Source organism: Chenopodium album, chromosome 24 (assembly GCF_948465745.1).
Source record: "Chenopodium album chromosome 24, dcCheAlbu1.1, whole genome shotgun sequence".
NCBI classification, from domain to species: Eukaryota; Viridiplantae; Streptophyta; class Magnoliopsida; order Caryophyllales; family Amaranthaceae; genus Chenopodium; species Chenopodium album.
This window is the reverse complement of record NC_137857.1, coordinates 36196859-36222838: the sequence shown is the minus strand read 5'-3', so window position 1 is coordinate 36222838 and position 25980 is coordinate 36196859. Positions and strand designations below refer to the sequence as shown.

At 34.3% G+C, this 25980-nt stretch overlaps 2 protein-coding genes and 1 long non-coding RNA gene across 3 annotated transcripts; all 3 read right to left on the bottom strand.

Moving 5' to 3' along the window:
* Positions 1-1570: 1570 nt before the first annotated feature.
* On the bottom strand, positions 1571-4664 carry LOC145611418 (UDP-glycosyltransferase 86A1-like). The gene is made up of 2 exons (XM_081666749.1): positions 4042-4664; positions 1571-2697 (listed from the first exon to the last, which is right to left on the bottom strand). Exons 1-2 carry the CDS (start codon positions 4595-4597, stop codon positions 1781-1783), a joined length of 1473 nt encoding a protein of 490 aa, XP_081522875.1. The 5' UTR covers positions 4598-4664; the 3' UTR covers positions 1571-1780.
* A 488-nt stretch (positions 4665-5152) lies between these two features.
* LOC145612072 (UDP-glycosyltransferase 86A2-like) lies at positions 5153-7862 on the bottom strand. Its single transcript, XM_081667447.1, has 2 exons — positions 7191-7862; positions 5153-6266 (listed from the first exon to the last, which is right to left on the bottom strand). The coding sequence occupies exons 1-2, from the start codon at positions 7750-7752 to the stop codon at positions 5359-5361; spliced, it is 1470 nt and encodes a 489-aa protein (XP_081523573.1). The 5' UTR covers positions 7753-7862; the 3' UTR covers positions 5153-5358.
* An 8325-nt stretch (positions 7863-16187) lies between these two features.
* LOC145612777 (uncharacterized) lies at positions 16188-22118 on the bottom strand. Its single transcript, XR_014106706.1, has 4 exons — positions 22008-22118; positions 19751-19914; positions 17913-18168; positions 16188-16818 (listed from the first exon to the last, which is right to left on the bottom strand). It is a non-coding gene; the product is annotated as an uncharacterized LOC145612777 (long non-coding RNA).
* Positions 22119-25980: the final 3862 nt, after the last annotated feature.

The window sequence follows — 25980 nt, the reverse complement described above, 5'->3', positions numbered from 1 at the left end:
TTGCTCTCTTTATAAAAAAAATTACCATGCATGTAAAAAAAAATTGTATGTACTGCCTTTTCTTGGCCTTTTTACTCTACTGCAAACTTTGACTCTAAACTTGAGTATAATGTAAGTTTTCATGTACGTCACACTATTTACATTTTTAAAGCTAAGTTATCTAATGAAATGAACCATGTACAGCTAGAATATTGTCATTCAAGGTAGGAAAATTAAAAAAAAATGACAATGCATTGCAAAATTTACATTAATTCATATGTTGCTTAATTAATCAATTATGTACATGTTATCGACACCTAGTTCAATCAATCTTTATCTTCTCCGAAGAACAATTTTTCCTTGAGCATCATCGTGCATGATAGGCAAAACCTCATCCGGTGGAGCATGTCTCCAAATACGAGGCTTTTCCAATTGATAACCAATTTTAGCGAACTTATCAGCAGCTCGATTACCCTCTCTATAAATATGTGTCACGGTACAATTGTTTATCTCAGGTATGATTGTGTTTATATGACTAACATACCTTTGAGCTTCCAATGACTTCATAGTGCGTCTCTTTACAATAATGTTTACCAATGCCTCGGCGTCACCCTCAAGCCACACGTCGGTCCACCCATTCTCTAGTATAAGCTCAAGGCCTCTAAGGAGGGCTGCCAATTCTGCAATGGTGCTATCGGAACACTTGATGGATTCTGCATAGCCAAGTACGAACTTAGCATTATGGTCTCGGAAAACCCCTCCGATGCTTGCTTTCCCATACTTGCCCTTAGAAGATCCATCAAAGTTCAATTTAGTCCACCCTACCTTAGGCTTCTCCCATGCTACGGGTATAGCCAAATTGTGTTGTTTCCTAACTAGCAATAATCCAACGGGTGATGGATTTTGTGCAATTATTCGATGATAATTAAAGAATCTTGTTATGGATGTCAACATATTTACAAACTATACACAATGGATCACAACTTCCCTAAACTCGGAGTAAGTACGTAGTATATGCTAGAGACGAAGAGAGAATTGTACACAAGTATCTACATGAAACAATGAAGGATAAAAATAAAGAAGATATAAGAGGAATGAAAATAAAATGTCTTAAAAGCATCAATAAGATGCCCAAAAATAAGGATCATATCAATGGATAAAGAAAATTTTATATGCCAAATACTAAGTAATATAGAGGTTCCTTGGGTGAAACGCATTGAATAGTTAAAGTAGTATATGATCAAAGCAAAGAATATTCAAGGTTTCATGCACTACGTATACGGCAACATAATGCAAATTATTATAAATAATAGAAAGATTATATTGTCTTAAGACAAATTCTTCATTATCTTATTAATTAATTACCTATTAATCTACTCAATGTACAATTTAAAGCAACATATTGTAAGAACTAAGAACGAATTGAAGATTGCGTGGATTTATGAGTTTACATAAAATTGCCATTTTTGTTACGCTTTATAACAATAAACATAAACATGAGTGGGTGATTTTTTTTTTTTTTTTTTTTTTTGATGCAAGGGTGATCTTTGTTTGTTGAATCAAAATCAAATTTGACATTTTTTTAGCCAAGTTAAACGTAATAATTGATAAAGGCATATCATAAATTCCATACAGATAGAAATAAACAAAAAATAGAAATAAAATAAAAATAAAATTCAAAGACAAATTATAATTACGATCTAATAAAGTATATAACCTATTCCTGGGCCTCAAGTATGAGTTTTCAATTTTTATCCATTCAAGCTTTAGGTTGACTTGATCTTCAAACTCATACAAAAACTTAACCAAGTTTGTTCTCAATGGTTGTATTCAATTCCTTAATGAAGCTATCAATATTTTTCTCCGAAGATCCATCTATCATCATTGCACTTTGTAATTCTTGCTTGATCTCCTTGATCCTACCACGGAGCTCATTCCCTAAAGATCCACCAATTAAATCCTTTACCTTTAGCAAGACCTCTTCTTTTGTCACACACTTCTCTTCACAAAGATTACACCCGATTTTCCAATCATCCACCATTAGTTTACGATTTGTAAATTGATCCGTCAACAATGGAAAACACAATAAAGGAACTTCACACCAAACACTCTCTAATGCCGAGTTCCAACCACAATGTGTTATAAACCCTCCTATAGCACGATGAGATAACACCGCTTTCTGACAAGTCCATGTCACTGTCATCCCACGACCACGAACCTCATCCCTAAACCCAACCGGGAGCGGGTGCACATCATTAGAACTCACCATATCCGGTCTAATCACCCAAAGGAAGTTCACCCCACTAAGCTTGATTCCATTAGCTATCTCCTCAATATCCTCCTTGCTAAGATGTGCATAGCTACCAAATGAAACATACAAAACTGACCCAAGAGGTTTAGAGTCTAACCAAAGGGTGCAATCTGACTCGGCCCATAAACTAGTGGCCACTGGGCTTTTAGTGAATCCAGGTGAAAATATAGGCCCAATAGCATAGAAAGGAACATGGGCCTGAATGGCTGAAATTGTATGGGCCTCTAACTCTTGGATTGTATTACCAAGTATAAATTGGGCTCGTTTTGTGTCGTCTAATGATGATAAATTGTATTGAGGATGCATAGTTGTCAAGTCTTCTTCTTGAAGATATGATGTCAAATCTGACCGTTTTAGTGAACTTATTCCTGGTATGTAGTCAATGATATCCTTGCGCAAACTTGATCCTAATAAAAAAAATTAAATAAAGCAAATATTAATTATCGTTCTTTTTCTATCTATCCATTCACTCACTATTTATGTGGTAAAATTATAACACTTTGATCGTATGTTGTAATTACTAATGAATTAGTTAAAAATAAAAGTTGATGTTAAAATGGGAAATTGATTTTGGCACACCCTTAATTGATTTAGGCACACACCAATGTGAGAAGAGTATCGAAAACTGTGCTCTCACATAGGGGGTGTGCCAAAATCAATTTAGGGTGTGCCAAAATCATTTCCCGTTAAAATGTTTTTTGTCCCTTATTTGCAGGTCAGGCACGTGCAGGTCAGGCACGTGCGATTAGAAGAAAGGGTAAAGGAATCCCTATCCAAACACCCTCACTTGAAAAGGATTCAAACCCACACTTTTAAGAATATAAGGTAAAAAAAGTACAGTTACTAAGTGAGCCAACACTTCATTTGTTCTATTAGCCCATATTTAATGATGCATTTTTGTTTTTTTATTAGACTTGTTTTTCTTATAATAATGATAAAAATCCAAGTGATGAATTATTTTTTTCAAGTGGGTTGTGAATTTGTGATAGGTCATCACACATAAGGAGAATATAAAAAAGTGGGTTGTGATAACGAAGGCTAAGTTCAACACATACAATAAGGCTGTATATTTGTTTTTAATGCATTCATTGGGAGAGAAAATTATATAGCAGCCGCATTTGACATTTGTTAAACCATCATTAGAGGTGAAAAATCATGTCATTTAATTTAATGGAAATATGATTCATAAAGCTGAAGAGAGATTTAGTCTAGGAAAGGAAAAGGGTCCATTAAGATATTGCTAATTAACCTATTATGAAAAACATATCAAATTAAGCTACAGTATATTGGAGTTTACATCATCTAGTTTTGAATTTCGGTCGGATCATTTAGGGCCTGTTCTCTTCAGATTATATTCAGTTCTGTTCTTAATTTCCTTCTTAATAAAATATTCAGTTCACTTCACTTCAGTTCAGTTCTTATATATACTTATATATGAGCTTTATAATAAGACAATAACCTTTACTTTAACACAATAACCTTTATTTTTATAGAGATCTTTCTTTTGTACTTGATTAATAAAACGACGATAGTCTCTAATAATAGTGATTCTCAATGAATTAATCAGTTTTATTTTAAGATTAGAATAATCGATATAGATGAGAGTGAGAAATAGTTCAAGTGGTTAGAGCCTTCCTCCCGATTTTAGGAGATACTGAGATCGATTCTCATATCTCATTCTTGTGGCTCTCTAAACACACACACATTAAAAAAAAAAAAAAAAGAAAAAATAGAGCAAAGACAAGAATTACCAGGTCCAATATGGCCATTTTGCTGAAGCAAGTGACGGTGAAAATAAATATCAAGCACCATAGCAGGCTCAGTCCAAAACGACACATGAATCATTCCAAACTTACTAGCCAACTTCGACGCCCAAACAAAGTAACTATCAGCAACCAAGCAACACCGCACCGACGGCCGAGATCTCACGATCTTATCCACAGCCACTTCCAAATGAGCTCGGAAGGTATAAGTATTTGCCCCAACCCACTCGTCATGATTCAATGACCTATCGAACTCTAAAGGTAACCCGTCCGAAACCGTTACATATTCTATGTCGAGGCCAGAAGTGTTCCTGGCCTCGACAAAGATATCGCCACCACTTTCTTGTAAAGCGGTGGCGTTGGATAGAGTGATTTGGTGGTGGATGTGGTTGGTGTTGATGAAAGTGATGGAGAATCCTTTGGAAGCTAGCTTGATGGCTAGCTGAACGAATGGGATTACATGGCCTTGTAGTGGAAGTGGTATAAGTATTGCATGAGGCTTATTTTTGTAGTTCGAGTTCGAGTTCGAGTTTGAGTTCTTCATATTTTTAGGAACTGTTCAGATAATTGCAAACTTTTGAAGTGATTTATTATTCCTTTGGAGAGTAGTTAAAGGATGAATGATTGGGGGGATATGTTCTCACTTCTAAGGATGTTCAAATGTTCAATCCCTTTGGTAGCTAGCTACTAGTTTAGAAAAGTCGTCATTTGTTTAAGTCATTTTAAATCAAGATTGAGTTTAATAGTTTATTTTAACTTATCTTTGCTTTATTTTAATATTTTATTATTTATATAATACTTTTATAGGTCGGGTATCGGTTTATACATACGCCATAATAATTATTAGTTAATCGTTTTGGATTTAAAGAGTGACAAAAAATAATAAGATTAACTAGACTTAGGTCCTAGTATTTGGACTGAAATTTACTAAATTGAACCTAAACAATTCTAAATGTAAAGACTTGAATTTAACTAAATTGAATTAAAAAGTTTTGCTGAGAAGTCCAAAATAACTAAACATTATTCTTGCTAAATAGACCATATAGCTCTAATAGTTTAAAAATCAACATTATATTACAAGATTCCCAAACAAATTGGAAGACCCTACATGACAAACAAGTACACCCCACATGCCATGAAACTAAAATTAAACCACAAGTCTATACTCCTTCATCTTGTTTGTAATCTTGTTTTCTTGCAATAACTTAATACGAAGTACTAAAAACAAAATTTTTTAACCGTAATACAATAATTATTCTAACCAAATTTGTTCTTTTTTTTTTTTTAAAGCAACCAAATTTGTTCTTAGTTAGCTGCACTTATTAATTTCTCAATGAATTTCTCAACACCTTTCTCGGAAGACCCATTTGTCGTTATTGCATTTTTTAGTACACGTTTGGTCTCCTTGATCTTAACATTGAGCTCATACTTCATAGATCCATCTATTAAATCCTTTATTTTTCGTACCACCTCCTCCCTTTTTACGGGCATCTCATCATCACAAAGGTTGCAACCGATTTTCCATTCACCCACTATTAATTTGCGGTTGGTAAATTGATCGGTCAATAATGGAAAACACAATAACGGAACTTCACACCATATACTCTCTAGTGTCGAGTTCCATCCACAGTGTGTTAAGAATCCTCCTATTGCACGATGAGATAACACCGCTATTTGACAAGTCCATGTCACGATCATCCCTCGATCACAAACCATATCTTTAAACCCGACAGGAAGCGGATCCGTGTCATCGGAACTCACCATATCGGGTCGGATAACCCAAAGGAAGTTAACCCCACTTAGCCTAATTCCATGAGCTATCTCCTCTAGCTCCTCTTTGGTAAGATGTGCATAGCTACCAAATGAGACATATAAAACCGAGCCATTAGGCTTTGTATCTAACCATTGGATGCAATCTGACTCGGTCCATAAATTAGTGGCCACTGGGCTTTTTGTGAACCCAGGTGCAAATAATGGCCCAATTGCATAAATTGGGGTATGGGCCTCAATGGCTTTAATGCAATGGGCTTCGAGATCTTGGACCGTGTTACCAAGTATATAATCAGCCCTTTTTGTATCTTCTAGTGATGGCAAGATGCATTGATGTGGGATTGTTGTCAAGTCTTCTTCTTGAAGATATGATGTCAAATCTGATCGATTGATTGATCTTATTCCTGGTATGTAGTCGATTGGATCGTTGCGAGAACTTGTTCCTAATAAAAAGGAAAAGGTGTTTTGTGAATTGTGAGATAAAGAAAAAAGATTGTTGTGATGAAATAATTTTAGTCCGACATATACGGTTATTATAGTTTGTTTTTAAAGAACAATGAAGCATTTAGATTTAGAGATGTTTATATTAGGGTATAACCCAGAATTAATTTCTAAATCCAAACTAGCTCAAAGGGTGAAGTGGGTGGAACAAGTCCAATTCAAACCTAATTTGGAAGAGCTAGGATTTTTTTTCTTAAAAGTTGAACGTTAATTTGAGTTGTTTATTTTTTAGTTTAATGTGGAATATTTGGTACTTATTTCATCATCCATGACGTCAGTGATGAGATCAGATCAACATTATTGAAGGGTAGGGGAGGTTGGGACTTGAGACGTGTGTAGATATGTTGTAAACTTGTACAGATTATTTGGGATTTGGGGCTGTGAGAGAAGCAAAATTAAATTAATAAAATCTACCTTGACCGAATAAAATAAAATGTGCATGTTACCTAATTTTAATTTTACAACTTTGGCATTTTGGTTGTCCTAAATTGGATTTTATGAGTTGTAACTTGCAAGTCATATGATGAACCTGTGATAAACTGATTTTTTACTATTATGAAAATAGGAGAAATAAGACGGATAAGCATGATCGATTCTATTTTGCATTACTTGTATGAGTTATCACTTTTAATGTACGTCAGTACGTGCTCAACAATGTACAACTTATATGCTGAGATTTGTTTTTATTCATTATGTGTCATACATTTGTATTGTGTTACAGAGTAGTAAAAAAATTAGTCAAAGTAAAATTTATATAATAATGCAAAAGTCAATATGATGCGAATAATCTAAATAACAAGAGTACGGAGTAATAGTCATGTAGATTGACATAAAGAAAGAAAGAAAGAAAGAGGAGAAATAAGTACCAGAACCAACATGGCCATTTTTCTTGAGCAAGTGAAGATGAAAGTATAAATCAAGCACCATAGCAGACTCAGTCCAAAACGATACATGTAACAATCCAAACTTTTTAGCCAACTTTGACCCCCAAACTGAGTAACTATCAACGATCAAGCAACAAGTAGCCGGCCTCGAACTCACGATCTTCGCCACAGCCACCTCCAAGTGAGCTGGGAAGCAGTGGATTGTAGCCCCAACCCACTGATCATGGTTCAATGACCGGTCAAACTCTAATGGTAACCCGTCGGATACTGTCATGTAGTCGATGTTGAGGCCTGATGTGGTTCGAGCCTCGGTGAATAGGTCGTGACCGTCACTAACCGTGGTAGGGTTGGAGAGGGTTATTTGATGGTGAATGTTTTCGGTGTTTATGAAAGTTATTGATAGGCCTTTTGATGCTAGCTTCATTGCTAGATGTACGGTGGGGATTAGATGGCCTTGTAGGGGATGTGCTACTAGTATCGCATGAGGCTTTTTAGTCGAGTTCGAGTTCGAGTTCGAGTTCGAATTCGAGTTTGATTTTTCCATTTGTTTTACTAAAAACACTCAAAAAGAACTGAGTTTGGAAGTGAAGGAAAAGGGAGGGATCTTTGTTAGGGAAATAATTGAAGATAAATGATTGGGTTGGGGTGTTGTATATGAGAAGAAACCGAAGAATAATATGAATTGATTTCCAAATTACATAGGAAAAATTGTACAAGTATGAAATAATCCGATCTTTGCCTCATCTATTCAAAATAATAAGATCTTTATTGTACTATTTAATGGTTTTATATCTATTGTAATATATTAAATATATATTTTGAAGTCGTGTAATAGAAAGTAAAAAAAAAAAAAAAATCAATAAGAGATAATTTTTATCAATCTTTACAACTTATAAAAAGATATAGACTACTATAAGGACAATTGAAGCAAACAAGATTAAATTTAAAAAAATAAAATATAAAAATGGAGCTTGATTGTGGTCAGCATAGTGGAGCCTCCCGTGACTACTAATAGTAGAGTACACCGTAGTTGACTAGTACTCTTTAGTCATTAGATGATCTTATTTGTCGGATATATAAATTGAAATGTTACCAACATAAACTCAAATAACTCACCATATTGGACCAGATAACCCAAATGAAACTAACTATACTAAGGGCATGTTCTCTTACGTTGAAATTCGGTTCACTTCAGTTCAGTTCAGTTCAGTTCAGTTGAGTTCAGTTCAGTTCAGTTCAGTTCAGCTCCTAATTTCCTTCTCTTATAAAATATTCATTTCAGTTCAGTTCAGTTCAGCTGAGTTCAGTTCAATTCAGTTCAGTTCAGCTGAGTTCAGTCAATGAGAACAGGCCCTAAGGCCTTGTTTGGTTGATATTGTAAAATGGGGGAATTGGAAATTCATGGGAATTGAAAAAATGAAAAGTTGTTTGGTTGACATAAGAAAGCAAAAATGGGGGAAGTGGGAAATCATGGGAATTTCAACTTCCCACAAAACATGGGAAGTAAATTACCTAGCCCCCCCTAGGTAAACCAAAATTCATGGGAATTTCAATTTCCCTTATTGCCAACCAAACACATTTAAGAAATTCCTAGGAATTTCATTAAGGAATTAACTTCCCAAGAACTATAAATTCCTATGGATATTAAATTCCCACATCAACCAAACAACACCTAAGCTAGTAAGCTTTGTTCTGCTATCAATCACTAACAACTCCTCCTTCTCAATACGTACAATTGTCCTTGGCCACCAAACTATTACCCTCGTTTCATATTAATTGCAATATTTTATCAATAATAGTTATTTCGTAAAAAAATTATAGTCATAATATTTTTTTGGATTCAGCTCAATATATACCTTCAATATATCAAATTTTTATAGAATGATATTGAAAAATAATATTGATACTATATGAGACGACAAGCGTAAAGCTTTAAATGGTACAATTAATAAATTACTCCATACATAATAATATAATATAGCAGTAGAGCCAAGAGATAGGAGTTTAGCCCAATGGATACAATATTAGCTAATGGGCATTGGGCTTTAGGTAATTTTAGGTGAGAATAATGGTCCAATAGCATAAAAAGGTGTTTGGGTTCGAAATTTCAAATGGCGACAAAGGTATGGCCCTTAGCCTCTTGGGCAAGCTTGCCTGGTCAACCCGATTAAGCTTCTTGATCAACTTTAAAAGATCACTATATATTGCAACTAGATTGGTGCCTGTGCGATGCACGGGGTCGGTAATAATAGTCTTTTTTTCCATTAATTAATTTGTGATATAATATGAAAATGAAGCAATTCATGTGGAATTAACAAATGTAATAATGAGGCAATGATTATTAAAACTACAATTGAGAAAAAAAAATATTTTTTATTAGGGCCTGTTCTATTCAGATTATTTTCAGTTCAATTTTAATAATTTCATTTCATTTCAATTCAGTTCTTAATTTCCTTCTCTCATAAAAAATTCAGCTCCAATAAGTTTAGTTCAATCAATCAGAACAGATCCTTAGTTATGTTGAAAGTATTTAATTATAAATAATATACATTATAGTACATTAATGATGTATGTTATTCCCAATAAAACTATATAATGAAGATGTTGTATGACTTTTTAATAATGAATTAATTTAGTTCAAAAAAAAAAACTATAGTACTTCAATTCCAATAAATAAGCTAAGGGTCTGTTCACATTTACTGAACTGAGCTGAACTGAATTGAACTGATTGGAGCTGAACTGAATTGAAATGAATATTTTATTTGAGAGGGAAATTATAAACTGAACAGAACTGTTTGTAGCTGAACTAAACTGAACTGATTGAAGCTGAACTGAACTGAACTGAAATTAAGTAAATGTGAACACGTCCTAAGTAAAATAATTATAAAAAAATTAAAGCTGACATCAAATATCTACAATAGTACTAATATACGAAGTAAGTTAGTAAAGTTACCATAATTAATACGCCAGAGAATGCTACTTGTACATGTTCATTAAAAAAAAATGGAGTAGTAAATAAAAAATTAATTAACTTAAAAATATATAAAGTGAGTATATATATGTTAATTTTTTATTTACTATATTTCATTCCATTGCATCAAATCATCTAATTAATTATTAATTCTTTTTAAAAGACGAAGTTATAAACATGGAAAGGATCAAAACTCAAGGAAAGTTTCATACGAGTAATTTACTAAATATATAAAATTTGGTAGATGTTAAAAATCCCTATATATATTCCTGTTGAGAGTTGAAACTTCACGTTTATTAGTTACTCGTAAAACACAATTACACATATAACATATTCTATCATTGAGTCAATCAAAGGCTCAACATCTTGCTCTTCGCGAGTTCATCGGCGCAAAGCTGCATCGGTTTCACAAGTTTTTGTGTATACTTTTATAGCAATATAATGCATAATGCACACGTGCTAATTTTTGGTGAGTATTTTTCCTCAAATTGTGTTTTTTTTTTTCCTATCCAATAATTGATGAATTAGCAAGAATGGAGTACAAATCACACATGCATATCGTGTTTGAACAAGAGTAGTATTACTTTTTTTTTTCCTATAAATTTTTATTAATAACATAGATCAAGACTTGATTGATTGATTTTCTTTCTACTAAGGAGTACTCCGTAATTTTTTCTTTAAGGTTAATATTTTGTAGATATGTCGGGTTTGAGTTGAAGAATAAGGGTGATTAACTAATTAACCATTTAGAGGTAGACATTATTATTAATTACATAGTGAAATAATTGCATTAACTTGCTATTTATTTGTATGCTATGGTTGGATATGTTAAAATCAGTTAAATCACTATTAACTAATTTGTCTCCAAAATAGTTTCATAAAATTAATACTAGTATATATTTTCTTTTTAGGAAATAAATCATAAATTCTTAATTTTTGTAAATAAAATAAATAGAAAGGAAGTTAAGATTATTGGTTTTTTGAAGTATTCTGTATTATTAAGAGAAAAAAAATTAATTTTCTAATTTTTTTTTACAAATATTTACAAAGTACAAAGAGCCTCACCCATCAATCCCACCACCATACCATATTAACAAATACCCAATAACACATTTTGGCTGGCTAAATTGTGTGGAGGAAAGGAAGCATATAAATTCTTCTTTATGCATCATCTAATACATAGACAAATAATTGTTTGAAATTCTTACTCCAATATCAAGAATAAAAAAAATGCATTTGAAACCTTTTTTTTTTTTTTTTAAAGATGAACCTATAATTTGAGAGTATATAAATTTGTAGTACGTGCAAACAATCTACTTGCCTTGGCGTAAGTGTTTAGTCCAAATTTAACTCAAAGTTAATTGTAAGTTTGTAACTCCAAAATAAATCAACTTGAATAGTGTTGATTTTTATGGCAATGACTTGATTAGATATTGAACTGAATTTGACTTGAGCAAGTGCAAGATCTTCTCCATATTTCTTTACGTAGTAACAGTGATCATTGATGTAAATAATTTGCCTATAGAATTGGAGAGGATCTTTACTTAGTAGCATCCAAAATTGCCCAAAGTTTTAATTTTAACTGGTAGCTATTACATTGTTGTATTTATTAATTTAACATTGTATAGTTTTTAATTATATCATGTCATAATTAACACATTGTTTTAGGGCCTGTTCTCATTGACTGAACTCAGTTGAATTGAACTGAACTGAACTCAGCTGAACTGAACTGAAATGAATATTTTATAAGAGAAGGAAATTAGGAGCTGAACTGAACTGAACTCAGCTGAACTGAACTGAACTGAATTTCAACGTAAGAGAACAGGCCCTTAGTAGTGTTTATGTCAACAATCACTGTTCCAATACTCCAATTTTGTTACTGTCTATATTCCGTAAAATAATAACCCGAATTAAAAAAAAGCTTTACAGTAATAATTTTTAGGTTGGACAAATAATATTTTTATTCAACAAAAAGAAAATTTAATTTAACAAAAATAATTCAATTTCAATAATTATCAACATGATGATATTAATACTTGATGTCTTAACCCTCATTAAAATTTTTGAATACTTGATTAATAATATTGATGTTTATTACGTAGTACACTAGTACTTGATTAATTGATGTCTAGACCCTGGTTAAAATTGTGTTACACTAAAACCTGATGTCATACTCCGGGAACATTTTTGTTTTTTGAATTTACAAACCTCACAGACCATCTTCTCCTCAAAAAACATCCCTCAAAAAACATTTTTGTTCCCTCGTTAAATCCATGTCTTTAATGGAAGGAATAAGCTTACACGTGATTGATGCAGAGGATGAAGAATTGGAAGAAGAATCTGTTATACTTGGTCGACACCTGAATTGCGATATCCTCTTGGAACATCCCTCTGTTAGTAAAAGACATCTTCGTATAGATACCAGGATTTCTTCAAAGAGGATTGTTTTTGCCACTGATCTCAATTCTAGTAAGTGATTTCACACATTTTTGTTTATGAGAGTCTGCTTGATTAAATTACTGCTTTGTGGGTTATAATTTGTTTTAATTAGTCGTTATTATTTGCGTATCAAATTATGTAGGTTATAGATTGTTTTAATTAGTCGTCGTTATTTGATTATGAAATTATTGTGGGTTATGATTTGTTTTAATTTCCAAATTAAATAAAGGGTTGATTTAGTCACTCAAGTACAGTTAGTAGATATATCTTAGTTTTAGGCAACTTATTTCTGTCTTTCATAGTAAAGAGTTTAAGCCTGTGAGTTTAACATGGAGTAGGTTAGAACTTGAGGGTACGGAGTAGTCAAAAACAAAGTGTGTGGTTTCTTGACATGTTCTTGAATTCGTTGTGTGAGGGGATTTTTTTCCCCTCTTTCCCTGTGGGTGTGGTTCGTCCTTGTGGTCCCGTGGTGTAGCAGCCATGTGGTGTGTCTAATGGGGCGTAACAATCAGATTGAGGCTTCGTTTATTGTTTTCGAGTGTGGTGTAGCACTCGGTTTGGTGTGTGGTGCGCTGTAGTGTGTGGTGTGGTGCACAGGTGATGTGCTGTGAGGTATGTTGGCCGCTGCTATGTGTGTGTGCTTGATCTGTTTAGTGCACTTGTGTGCTGCTGTTGTGTTATGGAACGTTGCTTTGTTTGTGTAGTGTGTTGTTTTAAGCGCTTGGGTGTTCTGTTGTGTGCTGGTGTGTGTGTGCTGGTGCAAGGGTGTGTGTTGTAGTGTGCTGTTTATGGCGCTGCTGTGTTGCTTGTTGTTTGGTGCTACTTGGTTGTGCACCTGATTGCTGTTGTTCATGCTGTTCTTTTTTGTTGGTTTAGCGCATGGAACGTGGGTGTCGGGACGAAGGTTGGAGCCAAATGTTCAGACCAGAATAAATGAATTTGATACTCTGACAATTGGAAAATCTAAAACAAATTACAAGCTGTATTGGATCCCGATGAGTAAGTTTTTTGATACTGTTGTCCATGACTCACCAGTTGAGGATCAAATTGGGATCAGTTCTGAAAATATGAAGATAGGAAGTGTTGTATGTTCAACGTTGTCTGGGACTGAAGACTCCTCAGGCAGCAGCGGGTCCCTGGGAAATGGTGACCAAAGCCCACCCCTCTACCCGATGAATAGGTCACTTCTGCGCCCACCCCCCAGTCCGACAAGGAGGAGGCTGCCATCTAAGAGTCGACTGATAACATCAGGCTCAAAGTCAGCATCACGCAGTTGGTTCAGAGGAGGACTATTATGCTCTGATATTAACATTGATAACAACAAAATTTCCTCATCAAATAAAGAGAGATACACAGCTGATTCATCCAAACTTCTTAGGGATCTGCAGAAGGCAAGGAGTACTTCTCTAAAAGAAGCAAAATCATTTGTTAATAGCCTATTCAATCCACAGAAACAAACTAAGCGGGAAAAGAAGCCTTTTCAGTCCCTTTCCTCAAGTGCTCTTCCACGGAAATCAAGTGACAGTAAGGTTAGCCACTGTTGTACTACTTAGATGTTATTTACTATGTACTTTGGTTGAAAAAATTGTTGATCTCACATGATTTATTCCTACTATCCTAGACTACTGCATGGCACAAACGCTCTAAAGGAACAATCCAAAGTTGGAGCCTTGTAGTGGACACTACTACTCTACTTGCCGATAATTCAAGAAGAGCATTGCAGCTTCTTGAAGGTCTCGAGGGAACTCAACTCATCATCCCCATAGCAGGTAAACAAACCAATGAAATCTAACAGCTTTTAATCAATCAATGACAAACCTTTTACATACTTAAATGTTCTTGTCTTTTGTCAGTCATAAAGAATCTTGCCTACTTGAATCATGAAGTTAGTTTCTTGGGAGAAAGGACAAAGCTGTCATTGATTTTAAACTGGATAAAAGACTGTTTGGCTGAAAAGCCATGGTGGGTTCATGTCCATGATCCCGCGGAGGAAGGGTTGCTTGCTACACCCACCCTTCCTCAAGCAGGATCTTCAGCTTTCTCATCCCTTGAGCCTCCACCACAACTTTTCTTTCCTTCTGTAGCAGATCATATTCTTGATTGTGCTATCAGCTTCAAGAGGAACCGTTACAGTCATGGACACCTCGTCCTTCTTAGTAGTGATAGCACGTTGAAGGCTAAAGCCATGGCAGTGGTATGATCAATTCTCCAAGCTCTAAAATTATTATTTTCTGGTTTAAAGCTTCAGTTGTCTTGACTGTGAGATTGCTTTTTTTAATTTAGGGAATGGCCTGTAAGACTGCTGAGGAATTCAATGCAGCGTTTTTTGGAGAATAATGACAGTGATATGAAGACGATCCTGCATCAAAGGGAGCAAGGGATGTGCTATTGGCTTCGAACAAGGGAAACAATACTATACAACAATAAAAAGGGAGCAATTCTGTTAGGATATATATGATATAGCCATCGTGCAAATAAAAATATATCACCATACAATATCATCTATTGATAAAGATAATATAGCAATTCTGTATGATGATATTGTTTCTGATTGACAAGTAGATGATATTGTATCGTGCAATAGGATATATATGATATAGCTATTGACAAGTAGATGATATTGTTTCTGATTGATACATCGTGCAAATAAAAATTTGATGATAGAGAGAAAAACTTACTTTGCTATGAGCTCTAGTATGGTGAATTTATGATCAAAGTGATCAAGAGAAATTCAAGGCAATCGTGTTACCTTTGCATAACGTATTAGATATGAAAAGGGTAGATAGAAGAATTCAATTTAAATTAGGTTTCGAATAAGATAGAATTATAAGATTATATTATATATAAGTATAATAAGATAGTTAGACCATTCAAAAGAAAAAGTATAAGATAGTCAGTTAGATTATGTGTTTTTTTACACATCTTTGTTCACATGCTTGCACCACATTCATTATCACTTCAAATTTTACTAACACTATGTTTGGATAAGAGGAAATAGAAAGAAAGGGAGGGAAGGGAAAAGGAGGGGATCGAGTTCCCTTGTTTGGGTAAGAGGTTGAGGGAAGGATGGATCTATTTCCCTCCCCTTCTTTTCTCTCCTATTTACCTATCCAAACGAAGTATAAATTCAACACCCCTCATGTATTTCCACATGAAAGAACCAATGCAAGAACTTGCTTTCATAACAAAATCACAGTATACACTACTAATATTCGAAAGCCCCTGTTGCTCACCCCCAACATTATAATTAAAACTAACAATACATCTAATTCTAGACAGAATTAATATACAAATAAAATCAACCATAAAACATACCAATCAATTTCTTACTGATATACCCTAGATTTTGAAATGGAAATTTGCATTACGGTTGTGATTGTATATTTTGAAATTGTTGTTGATGTTTTGTTATTGTAATGAATGAATCACAAGTAGTTTATTAGTTATCGAACCATTTTCGAACATTTTTTTTTATTAAAGTTGGATTCAAGTGCATAGAACAACCGGCAAAAGTTGAACTGTAACTACATAAAAACACATACAATTATACAAACCAACATATAATTTTTAAGAATATTGAAAGTGTTCATAAGAGGCAAGATTACAGTAGTTGTTCATAAGAGGCAAGAAAGCCCTGATTTCTCATTTTCAAAAAAAAAAAAAAAAGAAAATAAAAAAAAAACGATTTCCCAAATTCAACATTAATCAATGCCATATTTTCTAAACAGATATCAAACCAAAAATCATAAATTAGCACTTACACATATCATCATATGCTTGTGATAGAAAAAAAATATCATCATATGCTATTACCCTGTTTAATGACTTTAATCCCTAAAGGCTCCAGACAGTACTTTTATTGACATGCAACCCACAAAAGATGACAATACTCAATAGCTACATTCAACCGTCTAATTTCACTTCTTCAATAGTTCAAAATACTTCTACGAAAGATATTTCTCGTACTACGTAGTAGGTTACTACAAATTCTCAAGGCTTGATATCCCCATTCCCCAAGGCTTCAATTTCCAACATCATGGGAAATAGACTTCTAACAATTGAGAGATCAACTCCACCAAATAACACTAAAAGCCCAACCATAATCTTGAAGCCTCATTTTTCTTCCACAGGTCACTTCTTGCCACTCGTTAGCTATGGCCATCGTTGATATTGAAGATGCTTAGTGTTCTCGAGCAATACCTGCCAATGCAAAACAAAAGATGCTTAGCTGGATATATAATATGTATAATGTCCATTTGCATCGATTAAGCAAGAGCCAAAACACTATACGTATAAGGTGTTTTGACTGTCAAAGAGCTGCAAATTATTTGATCAACTACAAGGTCTATGAGACCAAGATGTTAGAGGGTTTATATGTGATGCAAGGTATAATAATGCCCAGAGTGCAGATTGCAAATATAAGTCTATATGTTAATGTTGGCTTTCTTCCAAAATTGGACAAAGTTACACTTCTTCAGGTTCTCATCCATATCTTTTGTTTGCTTCCCCAACCTTCTAATGCTTCTATGGCACTCAGACCAGCATGACCCACCATTGACCAACATATCCACAAAATTAACATACATAAAATTGTAAATTTTCAAAAAAAAGTAGCAGTTATAATACTTCATTTATTAAAATTTGTACAAGGCAATGATAAATTATTCCTCAAACATGGTAGTTACAGAGTATCAAAACATCCCTATATCATCATTAAAATCATCAATCATATCATTCATTAGCAAACACATTTTTATTAGAATACTTCACTATATTGTTCATTACTGATTCAAATTTTCGCAGCTTTATAATTACATGCAAACACAAAAAAAATCATTTATAGGCCACTTCTTGACAATTAACAATTTTATTACAAGCCAATAATTTTCAAAAACGAATAATAAAGAAAACAAACAAGATCGAAATACTAATTTTGCATCTGGACTCCACATAGCCTGTATATTCTCTCCTATTTGGATTGAGTTTGAATCCTTTTATACTTCCCTACTCTCACTTAGACATTTATAATTTAAACCTGCCAACCCAGAACAACGCTGACATATGCAAATTTAGACCTTCTTACATCCTTGCCCTGCTGAATTGTTTAGCCCTCTCTCATTAAATTCAGCAAAGAATATGGAGGGAACACAGGGAAGGGTGATTTAGTTTGGATTTGCAACTTTTCGGAACAGAAAGATGAACATCTTTGTCCATTTAAAGACATTAATTATTTCTTCGCCAAATTTACATTGGAAATATCACTTCAAAATTTAGGCTATGGAATGAGAACATACCTCACTGGAAGACATCAAAAGGCACACTATTGGGTGGCAATAGCTGAGTCAAAACAGAAGAGACTTTGGTTATCAGGCTTGGCAGTCCACTGAGTTGGATGCAGCTGATCAGTACCCTCTATTTTCATGGTAGTAAAAAAATCCCGGTTTCGTCAGCGTAACCTTGGTTTCTCTTTGTACTATCCCAGGCACCATGCCTAGACTGATGCATTAGTATCTGGTCAAAAGCAAAATTCAGTTGGTTCCCCTACCTCCTCTGCAACATCGAACATAATTACTTAACAACAAACAAAAACAAAGCAATTAATTTGATTTGGTAAGCAAGCACTAATATACAACATCATTACATCAACCATTAGAATAGTTTTGCAACAAAAAAAATGATCATGTCATCAAAAGATCATTCCACAGAAAAAGCACAAAATTTAATAGAAAAAGGACACTAGTTTTAATTAAGATTATGATCGAGGTAATTAAGCACACTATTTGAACCCAATTTTGATCCTCTTGTGTAAATTAACCCAGGTGAAAGGTGGAGGGCACCCTTCCCTCCTCTCCAAAAAACAAAAAAGTGAATTTATTTCCAAGTGATCAAAGTAACACAAAATTACCCTAAAAACATCTACAGGAAAAAAGAAAAAGAAAATTATTAGTGGGTACACATAGTAGAAAGTTTTTTATATATCATAGCCATATATTTTCAATCTAAGGAAAAAAAATTAAAATAATTATTTGGTGTGCTACAGAAATGATATCGAATTTTAAACCTAAAATGTTTGATTGTTCGATAAATAAATCTGAATGCCACAGAAATTTTGGTTTCTCCTCTATGATTTTCTATAAAATTAATCATTCTCAAGTTTTGGAAAAGAATAAGGGAAGACAGAGAAAGAGAATGAAAGGTTTTAGGTAAACCTTCATCTTCTAACCAAGCTTTTTAAAATTACAAAAATGAATAGCAAATTCATCACAACTTTGTTTCTTTTGAACCTCAACCACAATTTTGTATCTTGAAAAGAACCGCATGTGTAACTGAAACCTAAATTAAGTATATATGGAGTACATTAACATGAATTGTTTAAACAATCTATGGTTGTTAGTCAGTTTGTCACAATTATCTTCAATAATCTAAACAGAATGAAATTGAATAGATTTAAAGTAGTGCATGCAAGTTTATAACTACTTTCACTAAAATGCACCAATGATGATACTAATAAACAACAAATTTTAAAGCCAAAAATAGCAGAAAAGGTACTAAAAACTTTGAAATACTGAATGACTTGATAAGAAAGAGAATGATCATCAGCTACAGCTCATCGCCATCAATGGCTCCATCTACCTCCACTGAAACAAATTCAAACTCTGCATTTTTCCACTTTTCCAGCAAAAAACAATCTAAGTTGATGGCTAGCAAGCAATTAATTTCATAACAATATTTATTTTAGTGTAACAAACAATATGCAAATAAACACGATTACAAATCTCAATTACGTAGTATAATGAATGAATAATCAAACACGATTAGAAGATATAATTTATCAAACACGATTAGAATGTACAGCTAGTCAGCTACACAAACTGCATTCTTCTAGAAGGGATTTTAGTTAAGTCATTTGGCGCCATTGGACTAAAAGCTTTTTCCAAAGGAAACATGATTTGTGCAGATGATATAAACACAATTATTCAGATAGCATATCATAAATAGATAAGTATGAGAATAGCATGTAAAGAATCAAGAAGTATCTCTAGAAAGAGAAAAACAAGATAACTACATTATAAAGGGAAAGCAGAGCACATATAGGCAAAATTTTTGTACTTCATAACTTATAAAATCTTACCATGGTAACTCTGATGAAGAACCAGGAACATATCTTCACAGATCAACCACTGTAGTTACACCTTTGGTCAAAGCATGCTGGCCTTTAATAATGCTTCCCTCGGTCTCTCCTTTCATCAATGGTGGGTTCTGGGACACTTGGAAGAATAAGCTGTCTTGCAACATCTACCAGCAATACATTAGGCTATGAAAGAAGAATGAGACAACAGATTAAGTGCATATATCTATTCAAAATAGTCACATTACTCAGTATTTAGCGTAATATTGAACACAATATACCATGAAAAGACACCAAAGATGTGCTGAAGCTTATATTTGCATAGATAGAGGGAGTACTGAGATAAAATGAATAGTGCAAGATTAGCTAAAATACTAATAAAATTGCATTTTCAGTAACATTAATCTGTAACCAAAGAAAAAGTTTCAAATTGGCATATGAATAAAATTTATTCGAATACTGAAATCAAATGTAGCTATAACTGATCTACTCATTATAATAGGCTAATTTTCAATTAACAGATCGTTATAAGAGCGGATATCAGAATCTAAATCAGATTGTTATTCCCTCTCAAATTCAACATGCAACACTCTTTAGTCTCTAATTGCTAAACATAAAGCGATAGTCTCTTATAAACAAAAGAAAGACTGTACTATAGAGATAAATTCAGCACAAGATTCAATCGTAACGAAACATAACAATTTCTCAAACAAAACAACAAATACTGCACGATCTTATCCACAAATTGACCTCTAAATATCATACTGTATATGTAATGAGTGATTTCACCATCAATATAATATCATAATTGAAACACAATTATAAAGAAATGATGCAATTTCAAAAATTTATGTCATAACCAAGACTACAATTTCATCAAATCTACTTAAAGCTGTGACATGAGAATTGGATAATTCAAAGAAGACAAAGAATGTAGCAAAAGTCTGAAAAGAGTATCATGTATAATCTGATCTTCAAATCTGCCCTTACATACAAACCTTAATCCAGTTGTCCCAAGGTTCAACAAAGGACATTATGACTTGTCTTCCCTTCAGTTGAACATTCCTAATGCCGACACTAAAGAACTTGGTCAAGCCATGGAAAAGACACCAATCTGGTAGAATAATCTAGCTTAGCTACCTCGAGCTCCACTGAACAGAACAACGTTCCCACTTGTATCAGATTGATATAAAGAATATCTCTGTATGCAATGTTCTATAGTACTTGCCTAGAGTAGTCATAGATTTTGGATAAATTTTAAATTGAAAAAAGATCAGTCATAAACCTTATCAAATCTATTTCTTTTCACTCCACCTCAATTCATATTCTGTTTCACATCTTCTACCCACTCAGTCAAGCTATTTTACAATAAATTAAATGAGCATTTCAACCAATATTGATACAAATCAATAGAAGATTACTAAATTAAGAAGCATGATCAAATCTGATTACTATAGCTACACATAAATTGCAGCAGCACATTATTTGGGATTATCATGATTTGTCATACTTTGGCCAACAGTAGGCAGGCAATAGCCCTTGTTAGCCCAAGAAAGGGTTAATTAATTTAAACATAGGCAGTATTTTCCTCAACCAGCAGGCAAAATCAAGTCAACTCTTTAGACTACAAATGGGCAATGGAGGAGCCATCTATAAGTCATAAAATCAAAATTATATAATTTAAAATCCATGTATGATGCAATCACATCCCACAACACAAGCCCTTGTCATCCAACAACACAAGCCCAGCTCACAGACAAACACCAATCAACGGCTCGTTACGAGACAATAAAATAGTAGGCTTTACATACACGAGATCAAACGTACCATGGTAGGACAATCATTCTAAGGCGTGATTAATAGACATTAAAATCCACCAAATACCATAAAGTGTTAAAAGAGATTACTATTGAATATGCATCAGCATTGCCTTAAAGAGAGGCAATAAATATAACAGCAGCTCAAAATTCTTAGAGGCTACCTTTCACACATGACACCACCAAATAGTTTAAAGTAGATCACAAAATGTGAAATCAGTTTCCTTAGAGGCATCTTTACAACAATTAATAAGCATTTGTTAAACAATTAATAAGTTTCAATTTGGCCATTTGCTCTACCATTTATAAGTAATAGATCATAAACAAAGCCTCTAAGTAAATAATTAATAACAAAACCATAATCCAGATCAAAATTCAACCAAAAACAATTAATAAAAAAAAAAAAAAAATACGAACAGATGAAAACCCCTATTCTTCTGTACCTCGTTCCATACTCAGAAATCCAGGAGGATTATCAGTTGACTGTTATAGCTAATGTTGATTTGGATTACCAGTTGAAGTAGCATCAACGGGCTGTCCCCATCTGGGAAGAAGCTCTCCAAATCACCTGGCATATCAGAACAAAGGAAAAAATGGTAAATAGACTTTTTTTGAGGGTAAAAAGGGAAGCACATTGTTCATAATAAGAAACTTGAAATGAAGTACCCATTTTGGTTGAATTTGACCCCGAAACCTTTAAGGTACATTTTTCAATATGCAAAAAAGCAAAAAAATCACCGGCTCTGACGAGAATGGTGGTCGGATAAGTAACTAAAGGTGAGCTTTGCACCCAAGCCATTAGTTTGTGGTATTTTGACTACTAAGTAAGGTACAGGATGTTGGGTGCACCCAAGTCATAGTTCAGAGTGTAGACCAATTTTACCTTAATATTTTAGTATTCCCTCCGTGTTTTAATAAGTGTTACACTTATCAGATCCGACCATATTTTAATTAGAGTTGTCAAAAACTGACCCAACTCAAGGACCCGACAATAATCTAAATCTAGCATGTATAGTACTCGAACAATGGAGTGGATTGTAGCCTTCAATTTTGCCACTTTTCGCCACCGAACCCCAAAACCTAAAAATTACCTTTAAAAGCGTGGATTATAGCCTTCAATTTTATAATTTTTTGACCATTTTTCGTCCGAAAATAAAAATTGCCGAGATGTTCACCATGGTCCCTAATACCCTCCAAGAGTCCAATTGGGTCGATGGAACGATCCAATATGCCCTTAAACAGTCATTTTACCCGTTCACAGCTTGAAGTGATTTCGTAAATTAAGACGTTTATGACAACATATAATGATCATATGCGGTTTAAAATGGAATTATATGACCCCGAGATGTATCCCTTAGGGTCTCAAGGCTTTTCACCACCGGGCCCCAAAACCTCAAAATTTCCTCAAAAAGTGTGGATTATAGCATTCAATTTTGTAATTTTTTTGACCTTCTTTTGCCCGAAATTAAAAATTGCCAAGATGTTTACCATGGTCCCTAATTTCCTCCGGGAGTACAATTAGGTCGGTGGAACCATCCAACATGCCCTTAAACGGTCATTTTACCCGTTCACAACTTGTAGTGATTTCCTAAACTCAAGCATATCACGGACGTTGATGACAACATATAATGATCATATATGGTTTCAAACGACGTTATATGACCTTGAGATGTACCCTTAGGGTCTCAAAGCTTTTCGCCACTGAGCCCCGAATCCTCAAAATTTCCTCAAAAAGCGTGGGTTATTATTATACCCTTCAATTTTGTAATTTTTAGACCATTTTTCGTCCTGAAATAAAAATTGCCGAGACGTTTATTATGGTCTATAATACCCTCTAGGAGTCCAATTGGATCGGTGTAACTGTCCAATATGCCCTATAACGATCATCTTACCCGTTCATAACTTGTAGTGATTTCCTAAACTCAAGCCTACAACGGACGTTTATGACAACATATGATGATCATATATGGTTTCAAACGACGAGATGTACCCTTTGGGTCTCAAGGCTTTTCGCCACCGGGCCCCAAAACCTCAAAATTTCATCAAAAAGCGTGGATAGCCTTTAATTTTGTAATTTTTTCAACCTCTTTTCGCCCGAAATTAAAAGTTGCTGAGATGTTTACCATGGTCCCTATTATCCTCCGGGAGTCCAATTGGGTCAGTGGAACCATCCAATATGCCCTTAAACGGTCATTTTACCCGTTCACAACTTGAAGTGATTTCGTAAACTCAAGCCTACCACGGATGTTTATGACAACATATAGTGATCATATATGGTTTCAAACGGCATTATATGACACCGAGATATATCCCCTTGGGTCTCAACACTTTTCGCCACCGGGCCTTGAAACTTCAAAATTTCCTCAAAAAGCGTGGATTATAGCCTTCGATTTTGTAATTTTTTGACCTTTTTTCGTCCGGAAATAAAAATTGACAAGATGTTTATCATAGTCCCTAATACCCTCCGGGAGTCCAAATGGGTCGGTGAAACTATACAATATGCCCTTAAACGGTCATTTTACCCGTTCACAACTTGCAGTGATTTCGTAAACTCAAGCCTACCACAGACGTTTATGACAACATATAATGATCAGATGTGGTTTCAAACGACATTATATGACCCTGAGATTTATCCCTTAGGGTTTCAAGACTTTTCGCCACCGGGTCTCGAAACCCCAAAATTCCTCAAAAAACGTGGATTATTGCCTTCAATTTTGTATTTTTTGACCTTATTTCGCCCGGAGAAAATAATTGTCGATATGTTTACCATGGTCCCTAATATCCTCCGGGAGTCCAATTGGGTCGGTGGAACCATCCAATATGTCCTGAAACGATCATTTTTCCCGTTCGCAACTTAATTGCACCGATTTCGTAAACTCAAGACTACTACGGACGTTTATGACAACATATAATGATCATATATGGTTTTAAACGACATTATATGACCCCGAGATGTATCCCTTAAGGTCTCAAAGCTTTTCGCTACCGGGCCCCTAAACCTCAAAATTTCCTCAAAAAACTTGGATTGTAGCCTTGAATTTTGTAATTTTTTGACCTTTTTTCGCCTGAAAATGTAAATTGTCGAGATGTTTACCATGGTCCTTAGTACCCTCTGGGTGTCCAATTGGGTCGGTGGAACCATTTTATATGCCCTTAAACGGTCATTTTATCCGTTCACAACTTGCATTGATTTCGTAAACTTAAGTCTACCACGTACGTTTATGACAACATATCATGATCATATTTGGTTTCAAAACGGCATTGTATGACCCCGAGATATAACCCCCAGGGTCTCAACCCCTTTTGCCACCAGGCCCCGAAACCTCAAAATTTCCTCAAAAGTGTGGATTATAGGTAGAGTTGTCAAAAACTGAGCCGACCTGAGAACCCGACCTTAACGGACAAAGATCTGAACCCAGCCTGTACTCGAACAATGAGGTGAAACTAGTGGCCTGTAATCTGACTTGATCTTAAGCGAAAACCCATTTGATCCAATACTTAGTGACCTGAACCCGAACCTGCCCCCGACATGATAGTAATCGCCAACCGATTTAATTCGACCCTAAAACAATCCGTACCTGAACTAGTACTCGACCCAATTAAAACATGAACCCGAGTCATGGAAGGTTTAATAAAATTTTATGTACCTTTTTTTCAGCTTATATATTGGTATAATTCTGTAAACCCTCAATCCGATTTAATAAAATCTTTTGTTCAGCTTATATAACTTTTGTTCTCTATTACTCGTATATAGGTTTAATAAAATCTTAATGATGCTTGATCAAATTATGGAATAATGCGTAATTATATATAGTTCAACTTGGCCACATTGATATTTATAATTGAACTTGAACCAGAACCCGACTCAACACTAACCCGTACCCGAATGTACTATCTTGTTAACCCAACACAGCCCGACTCAACACAACCCGAACATGAAATTGACTCAAATTGAACCTGATCTATATCCGAAAAGGTGAACGACTCGTTATAACTTGAACTGAAATTGACCCAACTTGAACTTGAACCTGATCTGAAGCTAGATTGACCCAATATAATCTGATCCTGATTTAACCCGAGACCTAATTTGACCCAACCCAAACCCGACGACTTGAATACCCGAATTGACAGCTCTAATTTTAATAAGTATTACACTTCCTTTTTTGGCAAAAAGTTACTCCCTCCATCCCCAAATGATAGTCCTTTATGGGTAAAAATCACGGGAATTAAGAAACTTAAATACTCCGTTCGTGTTACAGTTTGACCGGCACATAGTTTTAGGCAATTTAATTGACTTGAATAAAATTAGAGGTAAGTGAAGTAGTTGGAGTATTAAAAAATTGTAAAAAAAAAAAAAAAAGATGTTGGGGTCAATAGTTTATTAAAAAGTAATGAATGTTTTAGAAAATATATAAT